Below are 21085 nucleotides of genomic sequence, written 5' to 3'. Positions count from 1 at the left end.
AGTTCCTGTTGGAGAAATCAGTGCAGGTCATCATTTAGGGAAAAAGGTGGAATTTACATTTGCGATGCATATGCACCACATCATTCTCCTGGTTATCTTCCCTTGCTTCCTCAAGAAGCTTGTCAATACCTCTTTGCTTGAGGGCCACCTGCCAGGTGTCAGCAAGGACTTGGAGAATAAATTCATAGTGGCATGAGAAGGACGTTTTCGCACATTTAGACACGCCTGGTACTGCTTGAAAAGGGCAGCACAATCATTGTCATCGGCCTTCCCCAACCCTCTTAAGTATTCTGTGTCTGGTCAGAACTTGCATTTAGGTCAAGAGAGACGATACACCTTCTCGACTTACTTTCGCTGTACCATTTCAAGAAACATGTATCATATTTCCTAGAAATCTGCATTAGTGCATGCTTCTAGTCAAAGTCCAAATCATCAAGTGACTTACTCCTTCACTTCGTTGCACTCAGTTGCAAGAGAAGCAGACATGTTCGCTGGTTGGTCTCTTGGCAATACTGGACCCGATCCGGAGTCAACTGCAGCTCCTGATGTCACAGCTCACAAACAACAACTCATAGGAGACGCACCTAGTGATGGTAATAAAGAAATTCCTCGTGTGATATGGTTGTTGCTCTCTTGATCTTATTCTTGTAGGGTGGGAGAATTCACTGACAACAACAATAATAATCACACGGCTGGGTCGGAGGTAGCCATTAGGTGGTAACTGAAGTACCTGGGAAGATGAGCTGGTTGTGTGAAAGAGCTATCTTATCGGGGGAGTACTTGTACCTCAAAACCCCTGCTTCCACAGCCGAAAAATCCCCCGCTGCAAGTACCTGCACCGAGCCAAGACGCCCTCTACTGCCTGCCGCCAGTCAACCGCCAAATTTTCCATTTCAGAAGTCCCATCAAGAACACGGTTTGAAGCGTTTCTTTCTTCCTTTCGACCTAACCCGCCGTTTCCTGGCGCGTTCCTCCGCCATTGCCTCTAAATAGCTATGGATGCCTCGCAGGACTTCAAGTCCTTGCAGGACAAGGTCCAGGCTGCCCTGGTATCGACCACCCGAACCGTCAACCAGATCGCGAGCGAGGATCTCAGCTTCCTGCGCACGGCAGACCCTACGACTGGCGACCGCCTCGAGGAACATTCAACCCATCTACTCGGCCTCTCCACCGAGGTCATCAACACTGCCGCCAAGGCGAATGGTCAGAAACCAGTCGGAGAGCTCGAAGATGCAGAGGACGCCGAGATTCAGTGGACCAGCATAGTAGATGTGATCGACGGCCTCCTCGAGAAGGGCGATATCGCCCTCGACGAATACACCGGGCGGGTCAAGAGGAAGAGCGACTTTCCTGAGCCCGTGGGACCCTCCAAGAAGACCAAGACAACCGATCGAAATGAGCCTAACTGGCGGCGCGCCAACATCGTCAAGCCCCAGAATGCGTTCGAAAAGAAGGTCGATAACTTTGCAACTGGGCCCTGGAAACCTCTCTTGACCAGCAAGCCCCATGCTACGGTGCCATTGCAGGACAGCCTCGATATCTTTGTAGACGAAAATGGACAAGAACAGTACGATTCCCCTTCTCCTTTCATTCCCTCCCCTGGACAAAAACCATTTAGGGTGCTCCGTTTGGACCGGATCTCCCTCTAGGATTCAGAATTTGACTGCAAAAGTTCCTCCAAGCATAAAAGCACCATGGATATTGCACAAGTGCTAACCATAGATACAGATATAAACATCCGTACGAAATAGAGATCTCCAACCTACAATATCCCGCGACCACCTACGCCAAGCGTGACGCCGTCCCGTACCAACCGATCGAGACGACATCTCCTATATGGGTCGACACCTACGAGGGCGTTCTCGAGATGCTGGAAGAGCTCAGACAGGCAACAGAAATCGCGGTTGACCTGGAGCACCATGACCTCCGCACCTACCACGGCCTATTGTCTCTCATGCAGATTAGCACTCAGCAGAAGGATTGGGTCATCGACACGCTGCGACCGTGGCGACACAAGCTGGAGGTTCTTAACGAGGTCTTCGCCGACCCCAAGATCCTGAAAGTCTTCCACGGTGCCTTTATGGATATCATCTGGTTGCAAAGAGACTTGGGGCTGTATATCGTCGGCCTCTTCGATACCTACCACGCCAGTGTTGCTCTCAATTATCCCCAGAGGAGCCTGGCCTACCTTCTCAAGACCTTTGTCGATTTTGATGCAGATAAAAAGTATCAGATGGCAGATTGGAGAATACGGTGAGTACTTCCACGAACCCTTTTTCTTTCTTTCTCTTTTTTTTTTGGGGGGGGGGGGGGCGTCCCTTATACTGACAGTTACAGACCATTGACGGATGAGATGCTTTACTATGCCCGCTGCGACACTCACTATCTCCTCTACGTTTACGATCTCATGCGAAACGAGCTCATCGATCGATCCGACGTCAGCGATCCGGAAAAGAACCTGCTTGAATCTGCTCTTCGGAGGTCCAAGGAGACATCCCTCGACAGATACACCAGTTGGGCGCCCGATCCCACCACAGGCGAGGGAGCCAGAGGCTGGGCTAATAGCCTACAAAAGAGTTATACTAGACTTGATGGCCCCCAGTTTTCCGTCTACCGTGCGGTCCACAAGTGGCGCGATGATTTGGCTCGACAGGAAGATGAGAGCCCCATGTTCATCATGCCGCAACAGGTATTGATGGAGATCGCGAAGCTCCTGCCGAGCGATCCCAAAGCCCTGTGGAGCCTTCTGGGCTGGAGATGCGCCGCCAAAGTACAGCAGTCGCTTGATGAGCTATTTGAGCTGGTCACGACGGCGAAGGAGGCGGGCGCGAATGGCCCCAGCTCCGTTGAGCATTTCAGGGCCGGTCTCGCTGGCAACACGGTGGCAGCTGTTGCGCAGAGAGAGTTCGGCAGGAGTGAGCAGGCTGAGCTGGACCTTCCGCCAGTTAACGAGCTTCGGAGCCAAAAGTCGCAGCTTTTTGGCTCAATGCCCGTCAGCAGTCTCTGGGAGCATTCCGTGAAGCCTGTGGAAGACGTCAGCAGCAAGCTTATCCCCCTGCCTTGGACGTCTATTGTCCAGGAAGCGGCTGTCTCTGCTGCCCAGCAGGAAGCCAAGAAGAAGGCGCAAAAGGAGACTGCAGATATGATACCTCTTGTGGATCCGCCAGCACCGCCTGCCAAAGAGGAACCAGTCATAGATGACACCGAGTTTACGCTGCGCCAAGGACGGAAGCGCAAGCTCGAGAATCTCCAAAGCGAGGAGTCGGAAGAGGAAGAGGAAGGCGGTGCAGCGCTCGAGTCCCAGGATATGATCTCTCTCGACGTAGAAGAGAGCCCAGGCGAGCGAAAGGCGCGAAAGAAGGCCGACAAGAAAGCCAAGAAGAATGCAGCGAGGGCCATGAGGGTCCAGGCCAAGGTCGACAACGCGGCGCGGGTCAGTATGAGAGCGCCCAAGGACAACAAGATCGAGGAGGACGAGACGCCGTTTGATTACGGCAATGCCCAGTCAGTCTTACACGCCCAGAGGGCTCTGATGAGCAACCGGGAAGACAAGGGTAAGAAGGCCTTTGACCCGTACGCGGCGCGTATGACCGCAGAGGGCCCCAAGCCGGCAAGACGCATGCACTCAGAAAGGCCGGGCAAGACTGCCACTTTCAGGAAATGAGCTCGTCTGCAGCTATTTCCTTGATGACAGCATGTCCAGAACCATCTTGGCAGAGACGATCATTGCCAGTAGATAGTGCACTGCATCCTGTAGCGGATGTGTGGTGTAGAAAGACAGGACATTCAGTGGATGATGGTACCGCCGGTAGGACATTCGTTGGCCTCTAAGTGAAGACCGTTTTGTGCGATGTTCAGATACCCAAGCTGTGGCTGGCTATTCTGCTAGATAGAGAAGACTTAAGACCTCCAGGATGAGGCCGCATGTACTGGAAACAGCCTCAGAACGCCGAATCAGCATACCTAGAATTTTTGAAGAGATATTTTGACAAATCTTGTACTTTTGTTTGATCGTGACATGAAAAAACCTGTCTGTAAGCAGAGTGAAAGGTCTCCCTCCCTCCGCTACTGCGCAGCGCGCATTTGCGAAAGTGCGGAACGGATCGTCACTCGAGGGATTACCACATGGCCAGGGTCTCATTCGAACTTTACACGACTAGTGACCTGAATGAAGACGTCCTATTTATTTATTTGTGATTTGCGTGGCTTTTTCTTTATATTCTTTGTCCTCTTCACGCGTTTTCTTTCAATATATGCGCATTCTAGGTATTTCCTATCATCATCCCCAACGCTGAATAAAAGACGTCCTATATCTTCTCCCTGCCGCTTCAGGTCCCCAGCAACGAAGAACCCATGAAAATTACTTTTTATCAAGGATAATCCATATTTTAGACTATTTCCCTCTCAACATTAGAATCATACACAGTACACATATATTCATATTCAAAAAGAGTAAAACCCCAAGGAAAGTTCACTGCCTCACAACTGAATCCTCCCAACATGCCCTCCGAGCCAACCCTCCACGCGAAACAGCTCCCCACAGCCACCCACGAGGTCATTGCCGTGCTCGAAACGATCCACGTCCCCTGGGATGAGACCACCATTGACCTCGGTCGGAATAAGACGTACGAGGCCCTAGTGTACCGCAACACGCACGCGGACAAGGACGATGTCGTGGGGCGGATCCGGGAGGCTAGTATTGTGGTTGGGACCATCTGCCGGCTGACGGGTGAGGTTCTGAGCCAGGCGCCGTATTTGTGAGTTTCTTTTTGAGAGGGAATGAGTGGTGAGAGAGAAACGGGTGGATGCTGCTGCTGCTGCTGCTGCTGCTGCTGCCAATGATAATGAATGGATTGGGTTGGCTAACGATTGTGGGTGGGGGGGGGGCATTGTTGTTGGCTTGTAGGAAATGTGTTATCACGCATGCTGTCGGGACTGATCATATTGACCTCGAGTACTGCCGCAAAAACAACATCCAGGTGATGCACAGCACGAACTGCAACAGCGAGACTGTTGCTGAGCACGCGATAGCCCTCGTATGTCGTGCCCTTCCCATGCAGAAACCATACATATACACACACACACACACACACACACACATACACACACACTGACACACAACAGTACTTTGCCACCCGCCGAAGCCTCGTCAAGGTCCACAACACCCTAACCTCCTCGACCCCGTCCCACCCCAACGAGTGGAAGGTTAAAGGGTCCATGAACGCACACATGCGCGACGCCACCGGCTCCCCGCCTAGGACATGCACCCAAGAGACGGCGGGAATCATTGGCTACGGTGCGGTGGGGAAGCATATTGCACGGCTGTGCTCGTCTCTGGGGATGAGGGTGATCATATCAGACCGAGGGACGGCTTCCACCACTTCTCCTTCTTCTACTCCTTCTGCCTCCTCGACACCAGCAACTTCGTCATCTACCACCACAACTACAACCGCTATCACCACAACGACACCCCCCCGCTTGCCCTTCGAACAAGTCCTCAAAACAGCAACCATCCTCTTCCTCTCCCTCCCCCGAACCCCCTCCACAACAAACCTCATATCCCACCCCCAACTCTCCCTCCTCGCCCCGCACACCATCCTCATCAACGTCTCCCGCGGCGGCATCGTCGACGAGCCCGCCGTGCTCCACGCCCTCACCGCCCGCACCATCTTCGGCTACGGCACCGATGTGTTCGCCGTGGAACCTGCAGGGAGCGAGGAGGATAGTGTGCTGTTGGGTGGTGGTTCTCAGCAGCAGCAGCAGCAGCAGCAGCAGCAGCAGCACGGAGAGGGAGGAGGAGGAGTTGGGGAGAGGTTGAACCTGGTCATGACGGCGCATCTGGCTTGGCTGAGCGAGACGACCATCCAGAACCAGGTGAGGAGTCTTGGGGAGAATGTGCGGGCTTTTGGGGAGGGGGATGAGGCTTGGGAGAATATTGTGGTGCCTAGGAGGAAGTAAGGAGAGAATTTATTGATGTGAGCAGTAAGAGTGGGGGGGGGGGGTTGCCGTAGGACCGTGAAGCACTCAAAGCACCTGTCTCACGCATCAAAGACAATTTCTCCCGCTCTCACGAGCACAGAGGGGGAAAGCCATAGAGGGGGGAGTGAGAGAGATGGGCCAGCCAAAATACAATCAGAGTGGGCTTGAGCGTGAATCCTTCGAGGCCTCAAAGTCAAATACTTCACAACATAGACACAGACAAGTTACATGAATAACATCTTCTTCACATCCTCTATGCAGTCATTCGATTGCAAAGCATCTTTGAAAAGTTCACACATATATGGATGATTGAACAGAGACCACGCAGCTGACAAATATTCTCAAAATCCGCGTTGAAGCGGTTCGTTCATTGGCAGTCCCGGAAGAAAGCCCCACACCCGAAAGTGTCTTGCAACGCCTGATGAAATGCAATGCAATGATGGCCTTCCTCCCTCAATTTTTTATACCAATTCCCGGTTATTGTAGTAGAAAGTTGTCAAAATGAAAAAAAAAACTCGCCCTTTGCTCCATATCCCGCCAAAGAATAACAAAAAGAACAGGCTGTGGAAGCCTGTTTTTGGATATCATCATCATCCGTCCAATGACTTTTGCTGTTGAATAACGCCAGTCCCGATTTTTTTGGGTGTTGGTGCAGATTCCTATCATCTAGTCCTCCACATTCGATTCTCTCCAACTAGATCTCTCCCCTCATGCTGGTGCTTAGATACCAGCATCCATGCGCCAGCCCTCAACGGGCAGAGGGAAGGTGATCGACCACTCCTTGATCTCCTTCTTGAGGTCGTTGATCTTCTCAACCTCGCCGCTCTGGATCTTGGCACGGAAGTCCTTGAGCTTGTTGGCCTCCTTGGGCAGGCTGGCCTGAACCTCCTTGCAGATGTTGATGGCTTGGATGATGTAGTCGGCAACGCGCTCGAACTCGGCGGTGCCGAAACCGCGAGAGGTCATGGCTGGGGTACCAATGCGGATACCGCAGGGCGTCAGCGCAGACTTGTCGCCAGGGATGGCGTTCTTGTTGCACGCGATGTTCATGTGCTCCAGCACCGACTCGACACGTGCACCATCCAGCGAGAACGGCCGCAGGTCGAGCAGGACCATGTGGGAGTCTGTGCCGCCCGAAACCAGCGTGTGGCCCATGGACTTGAACTTGTTCTCCAGTGCCTTGGCGTTGTCGACGACCTGCTGCTGGTATGCCTTGAACTCGGGCGTGTGGGCCTGCTTGAGGGCAACAGCCAGCGCGGTGATGGTGTGGTTGTGGGGTCCACCCTGGTGACCAGGGAACACGGAGAAGTTGATGGGGTCCTCAAGGTCGTACAGGACCTCCTTGCCGGTCTTGGGGTTGACAGAGCGCACGCCCTTGCGGTAGAAGATCATGGCACCACGGGGGCCACGGAGAGACTTGTGAGTGGTGGTGGTGACGACGTCGGCGTGCTCAAAAGGCGATGGGATGACGCCCGACGCGACGAGGCCAGAGATGTGGGCAATGTCGACAACCAGGTACGCACCAACGCTGTCGGCGATCTTGCGCATGCGTGCGTAGTCGATCAGACGACAGTAGGCAGAAGTACCAGCGACGAGAATCTTGGGGCGGTAGATGCCGGCGTTCTTCTCAAGTGTGTCGTAGTCGATGATGCCAGTCTCAATGTCGACACGGTAAGGCATAGTCTCGAAGTAGGTGGAAACGGCAGAGATCCTAGAGAAGGGGGAGTACATCTATTAGTCACGAGGAAGCTCTCATCAACAACGAGATTGGGTGTAGTCAGAGAAAGCTTACTTCTTGGCGGGTGTCTGGTAGCCGTGGCTCAAGTGGCCACCGTGGGGGAGATCGAGACCCATCAGACGGCCGTGAGGAGGCATCAGAGCCTGGTAGACCTGCAGGTTGGCAGGGCTGCCGCTGAGGGTCTGGACGTTGACACCCCACTTGGAAGAGTCGAGGTTGAAGGCCTCGAGGGCACGCTTCTGGCAGAGCAGCTCGATCTGGTCAATGTGCTCGTTGCCACCGTAGTACCGAGCACCAGGCTGGCCCTCTGAGTACTTGTTGGACATAGGAGAGCCGAGGGCGTCGAAGACGGCACGGGAGGTGACATTCTCGGAGGCGATGAGGATGATGGACTCCCTCTGGCGCTGGATCTCGTTGCTCTGGAAGGAAACGAGTCAACCTCTGCTCAGACGGAAGTATTCGACTTCATAAGGAGCAACATACCATGATCTGGGCGACCTCAGGGTCGCTGTCCAGGAGAGACTTCTCCAGCATCTATAAAACAGTCAGCAGGCTTTTGGTCTAGAGCTTGACCCCACGGTGGCATGGCGGGGTCGAATCAAGGGAGACTTGCGTCCTTGTGACCCTGGGACAGGGCGTACGAGTGGCCGTTGCTAGCCATTGTGATAATTCTTGAGGTGTGTGAGTGAGGGAGAGTCTTTGAACGGATTGCACGAGAGAGCTTCGTAGGATAGAAAGCTTGGGCAAATCGTGGGGAAGAAGAAAAAATATAAACAGAGCAAGGTTGAAGGGAGTCAACTCAGTAAGCGAATGTTAAAGTCGCCGATCCGGGGAGAGAAAAAATCCAACAGGCGCCCCATGGACGCTAAATCGATGTAGCAGGGTTCTTTTAGGGCTCGACTCGGACACTTCAGGGGGGCAAGCTTAGCTTGGATGTGCGAACTTCGGAGGGATTGTCTTTCTCTATGCGGCACTACCGCCATAGCACAGTACATTGAGTATGTACAGTCATAGTACGTAATAGCGGTCACGATGGCCGATGTTTACTTAGGTGCGATGAATGGTTTGGCGGCGTGGAACCAGCTGCATGGGAGCATTTGACTCACGATCCTAATTTGAACATGTTTCAAAAAGAAAAAAAGAAAAAACCCCGATGTCAATTGCTCTAGCTAACTTCTTCTACATCACCTCAACTCAGGTATGTGAGATGGGTGAGAGGACTGAAAAGCCTTGTCGAGCCTTCGTGTCTGTGCTATGTCACCTATGCGACCAATGCAATCCTAAACTACCTTACACATTCTGTTGCCACCAGAAACAAAACCAAAAGGAAAACCCATGAATTGGGGAGTTGTTGAGGTAGAGCACCTCTTAATAAGACCTTATTAGTGTTGGAAAAGAGACCGAGTGAGGCTTTCCGAAATGTTTGTCTCAAAAGACTATTGTGTTCTTACAGATGCTCGTTGGAGCCGCCCACTGCAATATGGAACCCCAATCTTTACTTGGCCGCAGCGATGCCGACCTGATTGTTGCCAATGTCGTAGATGCTGTACCACCGGCGGAGGAACGCGTCACCAAGAATACCCTGCAGACCAGCAGGCAGGTTCAGGCCCATGAAAGCAGAGATGCAGGAACCGCCGGACTCAATGGTGTAGTCGTAAGGGCCAATGGTGAAGTTGTAGCCGGCAAGACCAAAGGTGATGTCTGGCAGGCTGTCGCGGGTGTTGCACTCCAGGGTGTAGGTTCCGCTGTAACCCTTCTTTGCACCGATCTGGGCGTTCAGCATTTCCGCGATGTCGGTTGTCAGAGCAATCAGGGAAGTGCCGGTGTCCAGGATGATACCAGAGTCCTCGAAGGAGGCAGTCTCGCCGTCGATAGTAATGCCGTCAAGGTCGACCTCCCAGTAGGCCTTGCGACGGACGGGAATGTTAACGATCTTGCCCGTGTAGTGGGCCTTGTCCGAGCCGCCGAAGACGACCTCAGAACCATCTCCGTCGCTGCTGAGGTAGAAGGCGAAGACGGGCTCGTCGATGAGCTTCTGGTCGATCATGTTATAGACGGGGGGCACGATCTTGTTGACGGAGATGGTGTCGTATCCCATGCCCAAGATTCCGTCGAACTTGCCGAAGGCAAAGGCCAGCCCGGGCTCCTCGGTAGCCTCGGCAAAGTCTTGGTTCTTGACAGTAATGTCTCCAATCGTCAGGGTGTCCTGGGAGACAAAGCCCTTCATGCTACCAGAGCCATACTGAATCTCGAACGAAGAGCCGTTCTTCTTGTATGTCGAGGACGAGGAGGACTCGTACTTGTTGTGGAGGTAGCATGCTATGGAACCGCACTTGGAGGACGGAACCCAGAGGTTGGAGCTGCCGGTGTCGAGGATGACCTTGAAGGTCTGGGGAGGAGACCCGACGCTGATTTCTGAGAAGTCTGTGGCCGAGGGCTGTTAGACAAGCGGACTAGGAAGAGTACCGGGAGGTGGCAACGTACACTGAGCATTCAGGTAGTTCTCAATAGGAACCTGGTGTCCCTTTTCGATGCTGATGGGCTGCTGCTGCTGCTGCGAGGAGAAAGGGTTCCAGTCTCCCGAGTACTTCTGCTCGAGCCACTTCGCCTGCTGCTGCAAGGGGAACGCCTTCTGTTATCTGTTTAGCGAGGAATGCAACGGAGGTGTCGGAGAGGCCGGGTACTGACCATCTGCTCCTCCAAGGGGATCTTCTGGATCTTCATCTTGTGGACTCCAGCCGCCTGGGCGGAGGCGCCAAAGACTACATCATCATCAGCCGGAGGTCAGTACGCGTCACGACATCGGGAACGTCATAATGGGCGACAGGCAGAGAGCGCAACCCCAAAGACCACGAGGGCGTAGCATAGGAAATTGGGAGAGAGGGGAAACAATGCGAGTCCACTGCTGCAACGTTTGGATAGATGGTAGATGACCAACAGATCCGGAACCGAGAGAGGCCATCACAAGGGGTGGCAACATGCGACGTAAAGAGGGCGGGTAATGGACTCACGCATGGCGCTCAGCATAGCACCCTTCATGATGGGCAGCTTGTGTAGACTTTCAAGGAGCGGAACAGAAGCAGAAATGAGAGTTGTTGGGTTGGTGAGAAAGATGATGAAGAGAGAAAAAACTAGGGAAGGGTAGGAGACGACAGTCAGTGAAGAGGTAGGAGTGTTTGGGTTAAAAGTGGACGATGATGAGTTGTTGAAGGTTCAGGGAGTGATGAGGAACTGGGGAAGCTCCATTGCTGCGTGGACGGCCAAGGTGGGTGGTTGGTCAAGTGCTCACCTGTGACAGGCAACCCCGGGAGGGTGCGCTACGTCAGTCCCTGGCCAACAAATCGCTACGGTAGTACTGCACAATAGTACATAGTATGGTGCGGTACAAGATACATGGTGGCGCAAGAGAGTTCCATGTACTGGGGTAATTGACATGGGGCTGGGGTTAGCGCAATCGTACCATAGCACTTGTTTTATGTACGATAGTACATAACTGGTAGTGTTAGCACCATACTACCATACCATGTTGGGGACTTGTTGCTGTCTGTAGTCGTGACTCGAGAAATGGGGTCTGGCACTGGCAGCCTGGCCGCTGTCCTCTATGATGATAAGGCAGTAGCCCGGCTTACGACCACTTGCCTAGCATTACCAGGAAAGCAAGTACTCGCCTAAATGCTGCGTGGGCATTACACCCTTGGATGCGCAGGGTCAAGTCAGACGGGCGGCGTTTCTACCCGCTGCGCCTGAACAGGGGGTCCTGAATCACCGAGTCACCACCCGGAATGTCTACTCCTGTCAGTGCGCCTACGACTGATGACTAAGGATCGGAAATGAAGGTGCGTGCCGACTTCCCCATCGATCATCTGCCATGGCACGCATGGTTACTATGTAGCATTTCTCTTCCCATGGTGCATAAAACAGCCGTCACAGGGACATATTCTGTATCTTGGAGAGGAGTGGACCACGCTGCTCGGGAACACCGGCTGTGCCCTCTCTATCCAGATACCACAAAGGGATCCTCAACCTTTCTTCTTAGGAATTATGAGTAAGGTGCCTGCCTTGCAGCGTCGATCTTCGGTTGCTCAGATGTGCAACATGTGATAGAATCTGTGAGAGGTATTTTTCGTAGGCCCAAAATCCAGTGCATCTTCCATCGGTCGAGAGCATTTGCCGTCTCGGCTCTTATCATAGTAGCCCTGATCATAAGCTTTAGAAGGGCCCGTGACATGCACACTGGCTGGCAAATTAGCAATAAGTGGTTTCACGTTAGGATTGGCTGTTTTATGGGAGGAGCCGGGAGAGGGATCGACTTTGGGCTGCCTCCCGCCCTTGAACGCCTACTACGGGTTGAAAGAGCTTTTCCCGCTCACTAGAACAAGGAACTTGGGAGAAATTGGGTAATCGAAGAAGCCGTATTGGTTTTTGATTTGACAGACGTGGTTCATGATTATAATATGTACTTGACGTCAGGCATAAGCCGTGGTTACCCTAACCCTGGTGTGCAAGGGCTGGCCCCCACTCACCATGCCGCTTTGTCAGATCGGTTCTTGAATATAGCGAGAATCAATCTCTGTATTAACAGACATCTGGCAGCTATCAACCAGATTTCGGTTCCAGCTCGTAAGATCGGGCCTATACTTCACTTGTGTGATAAATGCTTGATACTTTAACTCTAGTATTTATTAAGTCATGATGTTGAAAATATTGTACAATAACAAAGTATCGAGTTTGTATGCCATGTCCGAGGGTGAATGTTCGGCCAATCCAAGTGTCGGCCCAGTAGAGGTGCTGTAGTACAGGTAGTCGCAGGTTCTTATACTAATGATTTTGGTTTACTATAGAGAGCTATGAATGTGGTTGGGGAAGGGACCGGAGCGAGAAAAACGCGCCCGGCATCGCTGAATCCGAAGAAGGCATGTGGTGCTGTCGAGCGTAGTATTTGAATAAATTAGCTGTTACTTATTCTTGCAAGTATGTGCTCTTTCTTGGACCAGTTTTGTGTAAGCAGCTTGTCCGTGCTAGGGTTGAAAAAGAAGTGGAAAGATATAGGCTCGGTGGTGTTATGCTAGGCGAGGAGAAGAGTATTACAGGCAGTAGCGTAGGTGGATTACGTCGTGGTCCAGTATGTTATGTGAATAAATAACTATAGAGACAACGAGCTTATGTATACAGTATTGTGCGAAGATGCGCACCCGGGTGAGCGCAGAGTTCAAGTCGACTTCGAGTCTAAATGCAAAGAAAGTCCCCGGAAAGCGGTGGTGGTGTCAGACTCGCCTCCTGCTCACAACAGGCCGGATTCAACTTACTTTTTCGGGAAAATCAGCGACGCCACCTCCATCAGCCAACTCCTCTATGCAGCGGCTTACACACGGCTAAGGCGTTCCATTTCGTCGGCGAAGGATTGCCGATCGGCTGATTGCAGCCGTTATGAATACGGCACGCACTGCTGAAGGTTGCAGCTGGAAAGTGGAATGCAAAGATTTTGGAACGGAGTCGACCTTTCACGGCCGGACATGTTCTATCTTATACAAATTCAGAGCCCCAGAAACCTCTTTTCTGCCGAGAAGGTGGACATCTGGACGATTTGATGAGAAAAATCTATAAATCGCATTCGAAACACACCGCCTTACGCTTCCGGCCAACATAATGTCTTTCATGACAACTCATGACTTGAAAGCTCTTCCGGCAGCGTTGACTAGTTTGACATGGAAGCAGTGGCTACTCCTGGCTGGTGGAGCAGTAGGTGTATTCTGATGACAACATGCACTCCCTAGGCATTGAGGGGCCTTCACTAGATAACTGACTGTTCCAGCTTATTGTGCACACCCTGATTAACTACATCTACAATGCATACTTTCATCCACTGTCCAGGTTCCCTGGCCCGAAGCTTGCCTCTGTATCACGTTCGTGGGAGGTGTATCATATGTGAGTTCACATGGGTGTAGCCATGATGGCGTGGAGATGCGCACGCTAAAGTCTACAGGGCTGGTGGGAGATGGCCCTGGGTCATTGAGAGCGCCTTGAACAAGTATGGTATGTGAAGCCTCTACCGACCGCCGTGTCCTTGTGTATCATTGAATTCCTTCGCATCCCGAATTCCTGAGGACCCCTTCCAAAGCTAATGTATACTTTGGGCAGGCGACATAGTTCGCATTGGACCAGACTCACTGGTGTTCTTGGAGCCACAGGCTTTTCATGGCAAGTTCCACCTCTTGTCAATCATGATGTGAAATGGCAGTGTGACTAACACCTGACAAGACATCCACGGACCGAAGAGGGACCTGAAGGAAACTTTCATCAAGACACCCATAGTCGAAGGCATGGGCGATGAGGACGATGGCCTGCTGTGGGAGAGAGATCCGGAAAAGCATCGCCGGGTATCAAAGATGATGTCTCCAGCTTTCAGTGGCAACTCTCTAAGGGCCAAGCTACCTATCATGAACCACTACATTGACTTGGCCATGACTAGGATGAAAGAGATGGGAGGCAGACCTGAAGGACTAGATTTGAAATCGGTATGAGTTGAATCTGAAAGGTTTTGATACTGATACTAATATCTCAATCTTCTTTATTTCTACAGTTGGTAGAACGGGTGTGCATGGATACCGCCGCAGACCTCGCATACAATTGGGAGATGCACGAGGTCAGAGACAGTGAGTCGTTCTGCATTCTCAATACTACTCTTGTTGATATTATTGCTAACGTAATGTGAATAGTGAAGAACCATTCATTCCTAGACACGCTGGAGATAGCAAGCCACCTGATGGTTATCATCGCAGCTGCCAAAACCTACCCCCTCGTGACCCCCTTGGCACTGCTCTTGGTCCCATGGAGTGTGATGAGGTCTTTGCCCAGGATCATCAGCGAACTCCGGCTCCGCGTCAGGGAGCGCATCGAGATGCGAAACAAGCTCCGCCACTCAGACTACTTCGAGCAGCTCCTGCCCGTCGACAAGCCTGCGCCCACAAGCAAGAAGCAGGTCGGCTACATGCTGACCGTCGCGGGCCAGCTGATCCTCGGCGGGTACGATCCGACCTCGGTGGCGATTTATGCGCTCTTCTTCTTCATCTTGCAGCACTCGGAGGCTCTCGAGAAGCTCAAGAGCGAGATAAGAGGCGCCTTTTCCTCCTGCGAGGAGATTGACAGCGAGACGTTGAGGTCTCTGCCGTGGCTAAATGCGTGTCTTTCGGAAACACTGCGGCTCAGCTCTGCTGCGGTGCACCACGCTCTCCCCAGGATAAGTCCGGGGGCTGAAGTGAATGGCGAATATATCCCCAAAGGTGTAAGTCTACCTGCGTGTTTACGCCCTCGAAGCTCGTTATTCTTTAGGCACGATTCGTCCAGGCGCCATGGGGCAAATCTACTTTCTAACTGGCCATGCCGGCTCAGGTCGTCGTCCGATCGTCTGCCTTCACTTATAACCGCAGCGCCCGGTTCTTCCATGACCCCAGGACCTTCAGGCCAGAGCGATGGCTGCCGCACGACCACCCGGACTACGATGTCGCCTTTGCAGAGGACGACCACAGGGCCCATTTCCCCTTTATCGTGGGTCCTCGCCAGTGTCCCGGCAGAGAGGTGGCGAGGATCATGTTCAGACTGTTCATCGCCAAGACGATCTGGCTGTTCGACATGGAGCAGGTGTCAGAAGAGCTCGAGTTTGATGGCAGCTTCCGTGTGTACGGCATGTGGGCCAAGCCTGAGCTTCGTGTCCGCTTCGTTTTCATCAAGAGAGGCCCGGAGGATTTGGGGTAGAGGGCGAGAGATCAGTGCTTGTCAAGCGAGCACTCCTTCACAAAAAGTCCTCCATGTGATTTCATAATGATTTTATGTGCAAGATGTCATCTCATGGCTGGGTCTTGCTTGTCCAGGTTATTCTACCAGGCAATCTAGTGCCTCTCAAGGCTTCAATTTCAAATTTGCCACCTGAAGTTACTCTGTCCAGACACTGTTCGCAATCGCAATCCTCAAAACTCCCCTTGTCCAACAACCTCAGAGCAATGCATGCAACAGTTATGATCCCCACCGAAGATGGCGTGAGATACTATTGGAAGAAGAGGCTAGGAGCCCTGGGTTTTCAGACTGCAATTCGAAAGAAAAGATTTGGAAGTGATAATTACTATTCTCAGCCAATCAATTAGTCATGCTGAGAGACAGACTGATCTCAACAAAATTAATAACAAAGTCCTGGCTGTGAGTGATGGCAAATGTGTTGTCGTTTCAAAGGGGGCCCCCAATACGGTGTTGATCCCGTCGTTTTAAGACAATTATCCCAATTAGGCAAAACCACGCCGAAGTTCGACCGCTGACGGAGGCCCTTTTAGGCTGCGCAACGCCGAACATGCGCATTGTTCTTGTTCGATTTAGATATCGGCATGCATTTACTGTGTCAAGCGCTCCGATTCCGTTACAGCAGACGCAGGGTTCAGCCAAGAAGCACCTTCTCCCTCCTCTCTTCCCTCCAAAAGAGCTCCGGGAGGCGTAACGGAGGTGCCGCAGTCCTTCTACGCGCTCATAGATTTGTCTGCGTTACTGTAGGTAGGTAGCTCCAGCCCCAAGCTTTCTGGGCTCGTCTTGGCGATTCAACGTCGTGCCGCCCGGCTCCACCAAGTCCAACACCCTCTAGCTCAATATGTTCTCCGGCCGAGACGCTCCACAGGCCAGTACCAGCAGCAACGACGCTGCTGCAACAGACTCTCAGGGCGAAGCCACCGCAACGTCCACGGATGCAATTGCCACATTGTCGAGCAATGACCCGACAGCGGAAGCAGGCAGTCATGAGAAGAATGAAGATGGCAGCTCAGAGATGGACGACTTCCATCCCGGGCTGCGTCTCTGGGTCATCATTCTCGGGCTGGGGGTGACACTGCTGCTCACGGCCCTGGAAAACACAGTTGTCACTGTGGCAGCACCCATGATCATCTCTGATCTGCAGCTGGGCGAGAATTACATCTGGGTGACTAATGCATTCTTCATTTGCAGGTACGTGTGTTGATGACTGTGGCATACAACAGTGGTGGATTGTCATATATCTGACGTAGTTTTATAATGCCTACAGCGCAGCAATTCAACCCTTAGTCGGCCAACTGTGCAATGTCTTTGGAAGGAGATACAACATGTTGAGCTCCGTGGCCATTTTCACCCTGGGCAGCGGTATCTGCGGCGGTGCCAAAAATGCTGGCATGTTGATTGCAGGGCGAGCCATCCAAGGACTTGGATCTGGAGGCATCACTCTGCTGAATGGTGGGTCTTTATTTCCTGTATATATTCTAACGTCGCTGGGGCCATTATCAAAGAGCTCGCTTCTCTGACTTTGCCATGTTTTAATCACATCTAGACATCATCGTCTCGGATCTGGTCCCCCTCCGAAAGCGCGGAAACTATATCGGTGTGATCCTCGTCATCTACGGAGTGGGCACGACGCTGGGGCCTTTCATTGGTGGCTCGATCGTGGCCACGACAACATGGCGCTGGATCTTCTACCTCAACATCCCGATCGGCAGCGTGTCGCTCTTGCTCCTGTCCTGCTTCCTCCAGGTCAACTACAAGAAGGACACAACTTTCGCGCAGAAGATGCAGCGCATCGACTTTGTGGGCAACGCCGTGCTGATCGCCTCCACCGTCTCCGTCCTCTATGCCCTGGCGTATGCCGGCGCGAGCTACAGCTGGGCCTCGTGGCACATCCTCGTGCCGCTGCTGCTCGGGTTCCTGGGCTTCTTCCTCTTCGCATATACACAGGGAGGCCGTTTCGCAGCTGCGGAGCCCGTCATGCCTCCTCGCCTCTTCCACAGCCGCACCTCGGTCATCGTCAGCATCAACACCTTTATCAACTCGGCCCTGACGTTCTGGGGTGTCTTCTTCCTCCCCGTCTTCTTCCAGGCCGCAAAGCTGTACGGCCCTCAGTATTCCGGCGTGGCCCTGCTGCCCATGTCGCTCGTGGCGATTCCAGGTGCTGCACTCGCCGCCGTAGCCATCAGCCGCTGGGGCCGGTACAAGCCCGTCCACATTGCCGGCTTCGCCGTGTTCATGCTCGGCCTGGGCCTCTTCACGCTTCAGAACCCGCACACCACAGTGGCGCAGTGGGCCAGCTACCAGTGCGTCGCTGCGCTGGGCGGGGGCGTCCTCCTCAACTCGCAGCTGCCGGCCTTCCAGAACGGAGTGCCGGAGCGGGACCAGGCGGCGGCGTCTGCGACCTGGGGCTTCATCAGGAGCATCGGCTGGGTCTGGGGCGTTGCGATCCCTGCGAGCATCTTCAACAACCGGGTCAGCCAGCTCATTGGTGAGATCTCGGACCCCGCGGCTGCAGAGATGATGGCCAGCGGAGGAGCGTACGGCGCGGCGTCGGCGGCGCAGGTCAAGCAGTTCGCGCTGCCTGTCCAGGCAGAAATCAGGTCGGTGTACGCGCAGGCGGTGCAGAGGGTGTTCCAGATCTCGATCGCGTTTGCTGGCGTGGGGTTCCTGTTGTCTCTTGCTGAGCATGAAATCATGCTAAGGGAAAAGCTGGAGACCGAGTACGGCCTCAAGCATGAAAATGACAGGTACAACCGGGCAAAACCTACGACGAATGCCGAGAAGGGGGCAGCTATTTAAGTGAGACAGAAGTTGACTTGAGATTAAGTCCAATATTAGATGAGGAACGGGCAGTACATATGTATTTAATTGTATATTTCGTAGACACTGAACACCTGGCGAGGACCCTAGAAGGTAAATTCAATAAATTAGATTTTCAAAAGAGGGATATCCATGCACAATCTGCCTTCTAACCTGGCCTTTCAAAGTAGATCTGCTGTCCCCCACTCGACAGATCCATTTCGAGGCTGGTGCCGAAGGACCAGTGTGTATTCTTCCATGCCGGGTCTACTGTATTTGCGATGACCACTATGTGGTGTTTACGCCGAACTGACATCTGGAGTCTTCCATGATAGGCCAAAGCATTCGGCAGACAATTACCCAAAATGGCAATGTATGCAAGCAGTGGCAGAAGCACGTGTGTGCTGCTGACGTTTCTCCTACAATCTACTAATTACTTACACACTGACTTACAAGTACAGGCATGCAAGCTATCAAAATCGATATGCGAGGACCTAAATTCTCCGTGGCCAAGTCGCCAATTGTCTTCATTCACCCATCTCAAGTGTGGCAAAAACCAATAATACAAAAAAGAAAAAAAGCAGAAAAAAATCAAACATGCTGGCGGCCAAGCTCCCAATCTCGCAGACAGCCATCCTACAAAACGAGAATGGCAGCCCCAAGCTGATGGAGGGCGTGCCGCTGCCATCACCCAAGGCCGGCACAGTAATAGTCAAGACAGTCGCAGTAGCGCTCAACCCGAGCGACAACAAGATGGGCGCAGCCTTCCCTACCCCAGGCTCCGTCGTAGGCATGGACTTCTCAGGCACTGTGGCGTTCATCCCGCCCGGCACGACCACAGATCTCCGCCTCGGCGACCGCGTGTGCGGCATGGTGCACGGCTCCAACCCAGGCGACCTCACCAACGGGGCCTTTGCAGAGTACGTGCGAGCACGGCCCGAGTTCCTGCTTCCCGTCCCACCCACCCTGTCGATGGAAGAAGCCGCCACACTGGGCGTGGCGCTCATGACGAACCTCCTGGCCCTGTGGGAGCCCTCGGCGCTGGGCCTGGCCGCCACCGCAGACCCAGACAAGCCAGCCGAGAAGCCCTTCCCCGTGCTCGTCTACGGCGGCAGCACGGCGACGGGGACCATAGCCCTCCAGCTGCTGCGGCTGTCCGGGCTCACGCCCATTGCGGTCTGCAGCCCGCGGAACTTCGACCTGGCGCGCGACCGGGGCGCCGCCGCGGCGCTGGACTACATGCGGCCTGACCTCGTCGCCGAGATCCAGCGGCTCACGGGTGGGAAACTCAGGTATGTGTACGACTGCATCGCCGACCCGGAGACGGTTGCGCACTGCTATGCGGCCATCGGTCGGACGGGCGGCAGGTATGCGTCGCTGGAGCTGGTCCCCGAGGCGCTGCGGACGCGCCGGGCCGTGCGCCTCAAGCTGGTGCTGGCGTATGAGGCCTCGGGCGAGGACGTGCCTTTGTCGAATGGCTATGAGACTTTGGGGGACCTGGAGAAGCGTGCCCTTGCGGAACGATATATTGGCGTCTTTCGGGGCTTGCTGGATAAGGGTCTGCTCAAGACGCATCCTATTCAGAACCTGGGAGGAGGGCTCCAGCGCGTATTGGAGGGTTTGAAGATGTTGAGGTCAGGAGCGGTGTCGGGGCAGAAGTTGGTGGTGACGATGTAATGTCATTCTTGGGCAATGACACTGGTGAATCAAGATGGGGCATCGGAAGAATCATCTCAGAAAGCATACCTGGATTGAATTGGAACTACGTTTTGGAAAGCCGTTGATGCTGTATGAGAGCCCTGGGGACTCTTGATGAAAATGATCTATGAGTGAATATGAGCTATACAGATGGGAAAAAAAAAAGACACTGAAATGAATAAGCTACCGCAAAGGAAGAAAAAAGGAAGATAAAATAAAACCAAGAAAGAAAACAATAGCCAGACAACTGAGGCTACGTACGTATCCAGGGCTGGCTGAGCCACTGGCCCTCGCATGACATACGAAGACTATTCAATAATGAACCTGAAGTCATCCCAAAACCTGTTGAATCTTTGACAAGAGCAACAGCAGCGGACAATATCCAGTGATGAGCGCGGTTCTAGCACGTAAGCGTTCAAAATAAAACATTTTGGTCATCACACTAGTCCTTTTCTTCCGAGTGAGCCTTGAGACTGAACAGTATGAAGAAATGCATGGAGAATTGTAATGATAATGACAATGTAGGAGAGACGCAAATGATTGTGATTGCGCAACGACAGCCATGAAATTGACAGAGTTTGACTGAATGTATCCAAACAAAGATAGAAAAATACAAGAATAAATATATCAATGAACACCAGCTACGAGGTCTTCCCACCTTTATAAACCTCAGCCACCAACAAGAGCAGAGCCAAGAGCAGCACCGTTCTCCAGACAAAACTACTCCTCATATCTCCAACATCCTTCTTCGTCCTCCCCCCATCCACTCCCTTTGCAACACTACCCGTTTCTCTGGCGACATTCTCGACCCGCGCAGGGGCAGCAATGGCAGTCACCGGCACCGTGTCTCTAACCAGAGGCCCCGCGTTCAAAGGAAGCGCCGTACCAGCGACGTCCTCCTCGACCGCACCCTTCTCTGCAATAATTGGAAACGCAACCTCCTCGTCCTTGGAGAAGCTGGTAATCAAAGCCGCCATCGCAGGATGCATCCCCAGCGCGCTCGCCCTGCGCACCCACTCGTCCAGGGGAATCTCCTCCAGCGCCAGACCGCCAAAGCCGACGTACCCATCCTCTGTCCGCTCC

At 53.1% G+C, this 21085-nt stretch overlaps 8 protein-coding genes across 8 annotated transcripts; 5 read left to right on the top strand and 3 right to left on the bottom strand.

Annotated features, from left to right (window-relative positions):
* Positions 1–58: 58 nt before the first annotated feature.
* M406DRAFT_224835 (uncharacterized protein) lies at positions 59–486 on the bottom strand (the record flags this gene model as incomplete). Its single annotated transcript, XM_040915699.1, has 4 exons — positions 59–148; positions 214–290; positions 350–387; positions 446–486. Coding segments are annotated over 4 exons (246 nt in total), but the record flags the coding sequence as incomplete, so codon positions are not given.
* Positions 487–995: 509 nt separating this feature from the next.
* On the top strand, positions 996–3664 carry M406DRAFT_64247 (uncharacterized protein; the record flags this gene model as incomplete). Its single annotated transcript, XM_040924871.1, has 4 exons — positions 996–1567; positions 1729–2253; positions 2338–3088; positions 3131–3664. The coding sequence occupies 4 exons, from the start codon at positions 996–998 to the stop codon at positions 3662–3664; spliced, it is 2382 nt and encodes a 793-aa protein (XP_040774023.1).
* Positions 3665–4530: 866 nt separating this feature from the next.
* Positions 4531–5916, top strand: M406DRAFT_231469 (glycerate dehydrogenase; the record flags this gene model as incomplete). Its single annotated transcript, XM_040915875.1, has 4 exons — positions 4531–4757; positions 4907–5036; positions 5125–5740; positions 5801–5916. Coding segments are annotated over 4 exons (1089 nt in total), but the record flags the coding sequence as incomplete, so codon positions are not given.
* A 783-nt stretch (positions 5917–6699) lies between these two features.
* Positions 6700–8251, bottom strand: FOR (glycine hydroxymethyl transferase; the record flags this gene model as incomplete). The annotated part of the gene is made up of 3 exons (XM_040924370.1): positions 6700–7690; positions 7772–8136; positions 8201–8251. 3 exons carry the CDS (start codon positions 8249–8251, stop codon positions 6700–6702), a joined length of 1407 nt encoding a protein of 468 aa, XP_040774021.1.
* A 603-nt stretch (positions 8252–8854) lies between these two features.
* M406DRAFT_83961 (uncharacterized protein) lies at positions 8855–10904 on the bottom strand. Its single transcript, XM_040926040.1, has 4 exons — positions 10729–10904; positions 10406–10479; positions 10202–10349; positions 8855–10141 (listed from the first exon to the last, which is right to left on the bottom strand). Exons 1-4 carry the CDS (start codon positions 10754–10756, stop codon positions 9213–9215), a joined length of 1179 nt encoding a protein of 392 aa, XP_040774020.1. The 5' UTR covers positions 10757–10904; the 3' UTR covers positions 8855–9212.
* Positions 10905–14480: 3576 nt separating this feature from the next.
* M406DRAFT_262235 (cytochrome P450) lies at positions 14481–15469 on the top strand (the record flags this gene model as incomplete). The annotated part of the gene is made up of 2 exons (XM_040917497.1): positions 14481–14999; positions 15107–15469. 2 exons carry the CDS (start codon positions 14481–14483, stop codon positions 15467–15469), a joined length of 882 nt encoding a protein of 293 aa, XP_040774019.1.
* Positions 15470–16346: 877 nt separating this feature from the next.
* Positions 16347–18304, top strand: M406DRAFT_331609 (MFS general substrate transporter; the record flags this gene model as incomplete). The annotated part of the gene is made up of 3 exons (XM_040920652.1): positions 16347–16696; positions 16773–16957; positions 17052–18304. 3 exons carry the CDS (start codon positions 16347–16349, stop codon positions 18302–18304), a joined length of 1788 nt encoding a protein of 595 aa, XP_040774018.1.
* Positions 18305–18901: 597 nt separating this feature from the next.
* Positions 18902–19981, top strand: M406DRAFT_331608 (GroES-like protein; the record flags this gene model as incomplete). The annotated part of the gene is made up of 1 exon (XM_040920651.1): positions 18902–19981. One exon carries the CDS (start codon positions 18902–18904, stop codon positions 19979–19981), a length of 1080 nt encoding a protein of 359 aa, XP_040774017.1.
* Between the last annotated feature and the right edge of the window lie 1104 nt (positions 19982–21085).

The sequence above is a fragment of the Cryphonectria parasitica genome (genome assembly GCF_011745365.1).
Source record: "Cryphonectria parasitica EP155 unplaced genomic scaffold M406scaffold_6, whole genome shotgun sequence".
NCBI lineage: Eukaryota > Fungi > Ascomycota > Sordariomycetes > Diaporthales > Cryphonectriaceae > Cryphonectria > Cryphonectria parasitica.
The sequence above is the reverse complement of the archived record's forward strand: the minus strand, read 5'-3'. Positions and strand labels throughout refer to the sequence as shown.

What these genes read in the sequence shown, in the direction of transcription:
- M406DRAFT_83961 (XM_040926040.1), bottom strand. Translation starts at nt 10,756, where the DNA reads ATGAAGGGTGCTATGCTGAGCGCCATGC. An exon ending in TGCTATGCTGAGCGCCATGC is followed by an intron (nt 10,480 to 10,728) that starts GTGAGTCCATTA and finishes ATGATGATGTAG; the next exon opens with TCTTTGGCGCCTCCGCCCAG. An exon ending in TCCCCTTGGAGGAGCAGATG is followed by an intron (nt 10,350 to 10,405) that starts GTCAGTACCCGG and finishes AACAGATAACAG; the next exon opens with AAGGCGTTCCCCTTGCAGCA.